Here is a 10,396-nt window from a genome sequence, read left to right as displayed (position 1 = left end):
AGACTCCTTCAAGAAAAAAGAAAGTCATTGTTAACAGATATGTTACAGGTAGGAAAACAAAATGATATATATTCTCTCAAGTTTGTTTTTTTTTTGTTCTTTTTTTTTTTGAGACAGAGTCTCACTCTGTCACCCAGGCTGGAGTGCAATGGTGCGATCTCTGCTCACTGCAACCTCCGCCTCTTGGGTTCAGTTGATTCCCCTGCCTCAGCCTCCCGAGTAGCTGGGATTACTGGCTAATTTTTTTTGTATTTTTAGTACAGACAGTTTCACCATGTTGACCAGGGTGGTCTCAATCTTCTGATCCTGTGATACACCCACCTCGGCCTCCCAAAGTGCTGGGATTATAGGCATGAGCCACTGTGCTCAACCTGTTTGTTTTTTGTGGCAAAGTCTCGCTCTATTGCCCAGGCTGGAGTGCAGTGGTGTTATCTCAGCTCACTGTAATGTCTGCCTCCTGGGTTCAAGTGATTCTCATCCCTCAGCCTCATGAGTAGCTGGGATTACAGGTGCATGCCACCACACCTGGTTAATTTTTGTATTTTTAGTAGAGACGGGGTTTCACCATGTTGGCCAGGCTGGTGTTGAACTCCTGACCTCAAGTGATCCGCCCACCTCCGCCTCCCAAAGTGCTGAGAACAGGCGTGAGCCACGGCACCTGGCCAGACATAGGGTTTTATAAGAGCACTAATGTGGGAAAGTGGTCAGGGAAGGCTTTCCAGAAAAGATGACACCTAAACTGATCCTAAGTAATGTCTATATATTATCCAGTACACTCCTGACAAAGCGACTACATGAGAAAGGTCTTGATGCAAAAGACATCATGGTGTTTGTGAGGAGGTAGAAGCAGTGTGAAGGTCCTGAAGCATAAGTTCTGAGTCAAGAAGTAGCAAAAGACTGGCAGATAAGGGCCAGGACAAGGGTAGACCATATTTTCTGTAAATGAACATGGACTTTATCATGACATGAGGGTCCATGGAAAAGTTTTTAACAGTTGTGTGATCATAATCATCATGTTGTCCATAAGTTGCTCTGGATACTTTGTGGAAGTTAAATTCAAGAAACATGGGTAGAGACAGGAACACCAAAGCTTGACTGTTGCTGTTATCCAAGTTATATGGCCTAAATCTAGAGCATAGGATAGAGACAAAGGGATGGAGTAGGGAAAACCTTAAGTTAAAAGTACAGATTTTGGCGTTTAATAGATGTCCCTTTGAAGTCAGGAAATCAGAACAGCTGTTCTACTACCAATGGCAGTAGAAAGATTACGTTGGTAGTTAATAAATCTGTTTTGGAAATCCAAGCCATATTTTCATGCCTTTTTTTTTTTTTTCCATTTTTTTGAGACAGGGTCTCCTGTTGGCTCACTGCAGTCTTGACGGGGCTCCAGCAATCCTCCCATCTCAGCACCCCTGAATAGCTGAGACTACAGGTGTGTGCCACCATGCCTGCCTAATTTTTAACTTTTTTTGTAGAGACAAGGTCTCCCTGTGTTGTCACGGCTGGTCTTGAACTCCTTGACTCAAGTGATTCTCTCACCTCAGCCTCCTAAATTACTGGGATTATAGGCATGAGCCAACAAACCCAGCCCATTTTTTCATGTTTCAGCAAACACTGGACACTTGCTATGTACCAGTTATTGTGCTTGAGGCTGAGACTGCAAAGCTGTGATATAACTGTCAGAGTTAAGGCATTTTTAGTAATTTTTTTTCTTCTGTAAAATTGTTTTCCACAGGATTTGTGAAGATTGGCAGAATTTAAAATGGAAAGCACTGGAATCCTGCAGGACATTATACTAGTGTTTTTATTCTTTATCATGTTGTATGTAGGTATGCGGTGTATTTTCAGGATTAATAGAGTAGTTAAGAATACAGGTAGAGCCTGGTGAAGTGGCTCATGTCTGTAATCCCAGCACTTTGGGAAGCCAAGGTGGGAAGATCACTTGAGCCCAGGAGTTCAAGACCAGTCTGGGCAACGTAGGGGGAGACCCTTTCTCTACAAAAAAATAAAAAATAATAAAAATGACCCAGACATGGTGTCATGCGCCTGTTTCTCAGCTACTCTGGGAGCCGAGGTGGGAGGATCACTTGAGCCTGGGAAGTAGGCTCAGTTGCACCACTGGTCTCCAGCCTTGGAGTGAGCTGTAATTGCACCACTGCACTCCAGCCTTGGTGGCAGATGAAAGAGAGAGACCCTGTCTCTAAAAAAAAAAAAAGAGAATGTAGAACTAGTTTGAATTTCAAGTCTACCATTTATTAACTGTGCGGCCTTGGTTATTTAACCCATCTCTTTGTTTCCATATCTATAAAACAGATGTTAATAGCACATCAACATAGGGTTGTTATGAGGCTTTAATGAGTTAATATATATGAAGTATTTAGGATAGTGCCTGAAGCATAGTAAGTGTTGTTTAAGTATGTGCTCAGATAGAAAGTAGGTAGGGAGTTAATGTCATCAGCTTATTTCACTCACAATAGGTTTCTAAGTGAAAGTCCACTTGAGATGGATTTGGTCAATCAGTATGCACATGTGTTTATTCTTTGCCTGGTGATAGAGGAATTTAAAAGTAGTAAAATCCTAGTTTCTGCTCTCAAATGACTTACTGAGAGGATGAGATGATACTATTTATTCATTTAATAAATAATAATGGAAGTCTATAATAAACAGTAAGAAGATACAAATGAGGGTTACTTATCTTCATAGTCTTGGCTCTATCATTAATTCCAAAATTCAAAACACTTTGAAAACTGAGCTTAGTTTTCATTAGGTTGTTACTAAAACTCATTTGGTAGTAACACCTGACCTGAAGTAACCTGAGGATATTTATAAACTTAATATGCTTACCTACATAGTGTGCCTATTCGTAAGTTTGCTGCGGAATATTGGTGTATTTGATTACAAGGTATTTGGTTTCCCTGCTGGAGATACTACATAATGTATTATGGTAGATGTACAATATATGAAAAATCTTGGCCAGGCACGATGGCTCATGCCTGTAATCCTAGCACTTTGGGAGGCTGAGGTGGGTGGATCACCTGAGGTTGGGAGTTCAAGACCAGCCTGACCAACATGGAGAAACCCCGTCTCTACTAAAAATACAAAATTAGCTGGGGTGGTGGTGCATGCCTGTAATCCCAGCTACTCGGGAGGCTTAGGTTGGAGAATCGCTTGAACCCAGGAGGTGGAGGTTGCGGTGAGCCGAGATGGCGCCATTGCACTCCAGCATGGGCAACAAGAGCGAAACTCTGTCTAAAAAAAAAAAAAAAAAGATGAGGGAGGGAGGGAGGGAAGAGAGAGAGAGAGAAAGAAAGAAAATGACAGAAAAGAAATATCTCCCAAATTCTGAATTCCAAATATTTCTTTTTGGATTCAAACTTTTTGGATAAACAAATCATTGGTTGGTACTGTACATTATATCACACTATATAGAAAATATAGATAAGCAAAAATAATAAAACTTGCCTGTAAAATTAGAATCAGGCCAGGTGCAGTGGCTCATACCTGTAATCCTAGCACTTTGGGAGGCCAAGGTGAGAGGATTACTTGAGCTCAGGGGTTTGAGCTGGGAAACATAATGAGACCTGGGAAACATAATGAGACCTCATCTCTACAAAATTTTTTTTAAAAATTAGCTGAGCTTAGTGACACATGCCTGTGTCCCAGCTACTTGGGAGGCTGAGACAGGAGGATTACTTGAACCCAGAGATGAAGGCTGCAGTGACCTGAGATCTCACCCCTGCACTCTACCCTTGGTGACAGCAAGACCCTGTCTCAAAAATAAAATAAAAATTAAAGTCCCTATGAGATATGTAATGCCTACTAGACTGGCTAAAGTGAGAAATATTGAGAACACCAAATGTTGGAGAAGAACTTTCATACTTCAATAGTAAGAGTGTAAAATAATAGAAATACTTTGGATAATGGTTTGGTACTTTCTTATGAAGTTAAACATACACTTACGACACTAACCAGCCTTATTACTCGTAAGTATTTTACTTAGAAGAAACAAAAACACATGTTCTCAAAAATTCCCTTTTTTTTTTCTTTTTTGAGACATGATCTCAGTCTGTCACCCAGGCTGGAGTGCAGTGGCGTGATCTTGGTTCACTGCATCCTCCTTCTCCCGGACTCAAGTGATTCTCCTACCTCAGCCTCCCAAGTAACTGGGACCATAGGCACCTGCCATCACACCTGGCTAATTTTTGTATTTTTTATAGAGGCGGGGTTTTGCTATGTTGCCAAGGCTGGTCTCAAACTCCTGAGCTCAAGCAATCTGCCCTCCTCAGCCTCCCAAAATGTTGGGATTACAGGTGTGAGCCACTACGCCTGGCCCACAAAAATTCTTACACGGTAATAATGTTCATAGCATCTTTATTCATAATAGCCAGAAACTGGAAACAGGCAAGATATCCATTAACAGATAAAAGAACTATGGTATGCAATGGAATACAACTCAGCAATAAATAGGAATTACCTATTGACACATGTAACAATATTGATGAAACTCAAAAGAATCCAAACACAAGTATATATATACTGTATGATTTCATTTACATGAAATTCTAGAATATGCAAACGTAACCTCTGGTGATAGAAATCAGATCAGTGATTGTTTCTGGGTCGGGGCTGGGCCTTGACTGGGAAGGAGCATGAGAAAACATCCTTGGGTACTGGAAGTGTAAGTGGGGATAGGAGTGTGGTCATATAAGTATATGTATTTTTCAAAAATAGTACATTTAAGAATTCGTAAATTATAAAGCAATTTTTAAAAACCTCGAAATCTTACTACTTGGAGATAATCATATTTCAGCTTATATCAGCACTTTTAAAAAATGCATTTTTATAACATTTTTATAAATGAATCACAGTGTAAATGCTATTCAGTAATCTGATTTGTTTTATTCAAGTATATTGTAAACATGTCCTCATGACACAAATTTTTTTTTTTTTGAAATGGAGTCTTGTTCTGTCACCCAGGCTAGAGGGCAGTGGTGTTATGATCTTGGCTCACTGCAACCTCCACCTCCTGGGTTCAAGCGACTCTTCTGCCTCATCCTCCCAAGTAGGAGCGTGCCTGGCTAAGTTTTGTATTTTTAGTAAAGACGGGGTTTCACCATATTGGCCAGGCTGGTTTCAAACTCCTGACCTTGTGATCTGTTCCCCTCGGCCTCCCAAAGTGCTGGGATTACAGGCGTGAGCCACCACGCCTGGCCTCAAAATCTTATATAATTATGGCTTTGTGGTTTTCTTTTAAAACAAGAGTCCCCTTCAAACTATTTGCTGGAAACCTAAGTGTAAAACAGATGAAAGCTGAGCTGCTCCAACTGAATGAGATGAAAGAAGAATGGTTGAATTATATGACCTATAAGATTCACTCTAGGTCTAAGAATACTTCTCTGTGTAGGAGAGTTGCAAGTGTCCCCTATACTCTGCTCCTTTACGTGTAATCTTTTTTCCATGATCCTGCTAATTGGGAAAATAATAACATTTATTTGGAGCATGTACTGTGGTCCAGGCTTTGTTCTAAGTGCTTTATGTGAATTAATTAATTTAATCTTCATATCAGCCTCACAAGGTAGCCTTTTATTCTCATTTACAAATGGGATAATGCAGTGGAATGAGATTGAATGATTTGCCCAAAGTCAGACAGTATGTAAATGATGGACCCCAGATTTGAACTCAGTCCATTTAGCTCCAGGGTTTACCACTGTACTCCAGCTACCTTTCCAAATAAATGGAATCATTTTGCTTTGTACGTATGAAAAGATAGCTTTCTGTGGTAATTTTGCCTTTTATATTTGTCTAGAGCTAGCCAACATGGAAGAAGATGCCAGATCAGCTGGAGTTGCTACCTTTGTTCTCCAAGAAGAATTTGACAGATATTCTGGCTATTGGTGGTGTCCGAAAGCTGAAACAAGTAAGGGGGTTCAAATAATGTATTATGGATCATTTTAAAGTATTATAAGATTCAACTGTCAGTTAAGTGCAGATTCTAAATCTTGGTTAATAGATTTGAAAGTGATGATGATTGATTCATGCCAGTAGTTACTTAAAATATATAGTTTAGGCCAGGCGCAGTGGCTAACACCTGTAATCCCAGCACTTTGGGAGACTGAGGCAGTCGGATCACCTGAGGTCAGGAGTTCGAGACCAGCCTGGCTAACATGGTGAAACCCCATTTCTAATAAAAATACAAAAAATTAGCGGGACGTGGTGGCACGCACTTGTAATCCCAGCTACGCGGGAGGCTGAAGCAGAGAATCGCTTGAACCCAGGAGACGGAAGTTGCAGTGAGCTGAGATCGTACTATTGCACTCCATCTTGGGCACTGAGAGCGAAACTCTGTCTCAAAAATCTGTAGATTATGACCAGGCGCAGTGGCTCAACGCCTGTAATCCCAGCACTTTGGGAGGCCGAGGCGGGTGGATCACGAGGTCAGGAGATCGAGACCATCCTGGCTAACACAGTGAAACCCCGTCTCTACTAAAAATTTAAAAAAAAAAAATTAGCCGAGTGTGGTGGCGGGTGCCTGTAGTCCCAGCTACAGGGAGGTTGAGACAGGAGAATGATGTGAACCTGGGAGGCGGAGCTTGCAGTGAGCCGAGATCGTGCCTCTGCACTCCAGCCTGGGCGACACAGTGAGACTCCGTCTCAAAAAAAAAAAAAAAAAAAATGTAGATTATATTTCATCATAATGAAGTCTAGTAAAAACAATTGTATTGTGGTTTAATGCCTCTGGCCCCTCAATTCTCTTTGCCAGTTTTTCTCCTAAAGGCTGGTCTTGGTAATGCTGGCAGCATTGGTGGCAAAATAAAAAATACCACACCTTGGCCAGGTGCAGTGACTCACACGTGTAATCCCAGCACTTTGGGAGGCTGAGGCGGGCGGATCATGAGGTCAGGAGATCGAGACTATCCTGGCCAACATGGTGAAACTCCATCTCTACTAAAATACAAAGAATTAGCTGGGTGTGGCGGTGCACACCTGTAGTCCCAGCTACTTGGGAGGCTGAGGCAGAAGAATCAATTGAACCTGGGAGGTGGAGATTGCAGTGAGCCAAGATCGTGCCACTGCGTTCCAGCCTGGCAACAGAGCGAGACTCAGTCTGAAAAACAAACAAACAAAAAAACACACCTTAATGTGTTGCTATAAAAATTTGACTAGAGAGTCTGTTAAACAGATGATCAAATCAGTGTATGAATGGATAGGATAAAAGGGAACAAATTCCTCCCTTTCTTGGGGCAAATTCACAAATACCTCACTCTCTGAGAAACAGCTCACTAAAGCTTGGCTTTCAAACTTTTTGACCATGATCCAGTTAGAAGTGTACTTGTATTGTGGCCTAATACATATACTGTATAGATAAAACTGAAAACAAATTTCAAGAAGCAATACTTACTCTTTTTTTTTTGAGACATAGTCTCTCTCTTGTCGCCCAGGCTGGAGTGCAGTGGCGCAATCTCAGCTCACTACAAGCTCCGCCTCCCGGTTTAAGCCATTCTCCTGCCTCTCAGCCTCCCAAGTAGCTGGGACTACAGGCGCCCGCCACTGCGCCCGGCTAATTTTTTGCATTTTTAGTAGAGACGGGGTTTCACCGTGTTAGCCAGGATGGTCTCAATCTTCTGACCTCATGATCCACCCACCTCGGCCTCCCAAAGTGCTGAGATTACAGGCGTGAGCCACTGCCCCCGGCCGCAATACTTATTCTTATGTGTAATACTCCCTGATACTGTTATGTTGGGTTTTTTTGTTTTTGGGTTTTTTGTTTTGGTTTTTTTTGAGGCGGGGTCTCTGTTGCCCAGGCTGGAGTGCAGTGGTGCAATCTCAGCTCACTGCAAACTCTGCCTCCCGGGCTCAAGCAATCCTCTCACCTCAGCCTCCCAAGTACCTGGGACTACAGGCGCAAGCCACTACACACAGCTAATTTTTGTATTTTTTTGTAGAGATGAAGTATTACCATGTTGCCCAGGGTGTGGTTTGTGTGTTATATTTTTAAAAATACTGATTGTGACCCATTAATAGATTTCATGACCTACTCATGGTTTGGAGCTAGCAGTCTGAATGCATCTCTAAGAGACCCTGAAAAATACTTGTAAGCCATGTCTTGGATTTGGACATTTTATTTTAAGATGTGAAATGTTTTGTTGTATTTGTTAGAACACGATTTTGACATGAATAGAGAAACTATTCAAAATAACTGAACTGTATTTAGTATTTATGTTTTTAATGGGAAATATTATAAATGTAATTAAATATTTCATTTTTCAACAAAGAATGCATTTTATGGTATGTAAGAATGAAGTCCTTCAAAAATGTTTTTCCCTGTTTTAAAAATATGTATACATATCATCTCCAGTTGTTTTCCCTCCAAAAGAAGTGGCTTAACAATAACTCACCTTGCTGCTACAAAGACTAGTGATATTTTCCTACAAAACAGGTAGCGTATTTTATACATAAGTTATTCTTCACTATAAGAAATCTGATACTAGAAGGAACGGTTGGTTATGACTACTTTCTGGAATAATTATTCTAAATTTTCAATATCTAAATTTCTTTTAAGCTCCCAGTGGTGGTAAAATTCTTAGAATTCTATATGAAGAAAATGATGAATCTGAGGTGGAAATTATTCATGTTACATCCCCTATGCTGGAAACAAGGAGGGCAGATTCATTCCGTTATCCTAAAACAGGTACTGTACTCCATTGGCATTTATATTCACTCATTTCCTCTTTCCAAATAAGATTCTGTAGTCATCCAAAGGTGTAGTCAATGACATTGGTCATTTCCAGCCTTATTTATGATGGGTTGTTCACTGGGTATCACAAAAATAGATTTTGAATTAAAGAGTGATCGTTTTTTATTCTTTTCAAAGGTAGGGATGTCCACATAATTGATTTCCTCAAGGAATGAATTAGAGGGTATCTTTGCACCAGGCGTGGTAGCTCATGTCTGTAATCCCAGCACTTTGGGAGGCTGAGGCGGGTGGATCACTTGAGGTCAGGAGTTTGAGACCAGCCTGACCAACATGGTGAAACTCCATCTTTACTAAAAATGCAGAATTAGCCAGGCGTTTTGGTGCATGCCTGTAATCCCAGCTAATTGGGAGGCTGACGCAGAATAATTGCTTGAACCCAGGAGGCAGAGGTTGTAGTGAGCCGAGATCACACCATTGCCTTCCTGGGCAACAAGAGTAAAAGTCTGTCTCAAAAAAAAAAAAGAAAAAGGAGAAGGTGTCTTTGCTAGCAAATACAGATTTTTAAGTGATACTGTTCATAGTAAGTGATTTTTTTTTCCCATTTTGCTTCTTATAGCATTTCAATTGTGAAAATAATACATATTTTCACTTTATTTCATTCGGACTCTTTTCAGCCTGGTTTTTTTTTTTTTTTTATTCTTTTACAATTTTATTTCAATAGTTTTTGGGGAACAGGTGGTTTTCGGTTACATGGATAAGTTCTTTAGTGGTGATTTCTGAGATTTTGGTGCACCCATCACCCAAGCAATGTACACAGTACCCAATGTGTAGTCTTTTATTCCTCACCCCCCTCCCACCCTTCCTCTGGAGCCCCCAGAGTCCTTTATATCATTCTTATGCCTTTGTGTCCTCATAGCTTAGCTCCCACTTATCAGTGAGAGCAATGATACTTGGTTTTCCATTCTTGAGTTACTTCACTTAGAATAATGGTCTCCAGCTCCATCCAGGTTGCTGTGAATGCCATTATTTTGTTCCTTTTTGTGGTTGAGTAGTATTCCATGTTGTTGTATATATACTACATTTTTTAAATCCACTTGTTGGTTGATGGGCAAGCCCCTTATTTTTATTTTACTTTTTTAAGACAGTGTCTTGCTCTGTCATCCAGGCTGGAGTGCAGTGGCGTGATCTTGGCTCACTGAAGCCTCTGCCTCCAGGGTTCAAATGATTGTCCTCCCTCAGCCTCCTGAGTAGCTGGGATTACAGGTGCCTACCACCAAGCCCGGATGATTTTTGTATTTTTAGTAGAGATGGTGTTTCACCACTCCTGACCTGAAGGGATCACCTCGGCCTCCCAAAGTGCTGGGATTACAGGTATGAGCCGCCGCACCTGGCCAAACCCCTTTTTTTTTTGATATTCAAAAAGTATGAATTTGAGATGGGGCTCTGAGATTCTTGTGCAGTAAAGCTCTGACCATCTACATTATTCTTTTTCATTTTTTTCTTGAGACAGTCTCTCTCTGTTGCCAAGGCTGGAATGCAGTGGTGTGATCTTGGCTCACTATACCTCCATCTCCTGAGCTCAGGCCATTTTCCCACCTTAGCCTCCTGAGTAGCTCGACCAGCATGGTGCAGTGTGTACCACTGCACCCGGCCAGTTTTTGTTTTTTTGTTTTTTGCTTTTTTGTTTTTGTTTTTGTTTTT

General features: G+C 41.1%; 1 protein-coding gene across 6 annotated transcripts in view; it reads left to right on the top strand.

Annotated features, from left to right (window-relative positions):
* The window catches only part of DPP8 (dipeptidyl-peptidase 8), an 80,089-nt gene that overhangs the window by 25,560 nt on the left and 44,133 nt on the right, over window positions 1–10,396 (top strand). For all 6 annotated transcript variants that reach the window (XM_011968220.1, XM_011968196.1, XM_011968215.1 and 3 more), the window contains 2 exons: window positions 5,807–5,917; window positions 8,561–8,689. In XM_011968220.1, coding sequence (XP_011823610.1) covers window positions 5,807–5,917; window positions 8,561–8,689 — 240 coding nt within the window. The remainder of the gene's footprint in view (window positions 1–5,806; window positions 5,918–8,560; window positions 8,690–10,396) is intronic.

This window comes from Mandrillus leucophaeus, unplaced genomic scaffold (assembly GCF_000951045.1).
Source record: "Mandrillus leucophaeus isolate KB7577 unplaced genomic scaffold, Mleu.le_1.0 Scaffold12, whole genome shotgun sequence".
Classification (NCBI taxonomy): domain Eukaryota; kingdom Metazoa; phylum Chordata; class Mammalia; order Primates; family Cercopithecidae; genus Mandrillus; species Mandrillus leucophaeus.
Note: the sequence above shows the minus strand (reverse complement) of the source record. Positions and strands in the feature narration are given on the sequence as shown.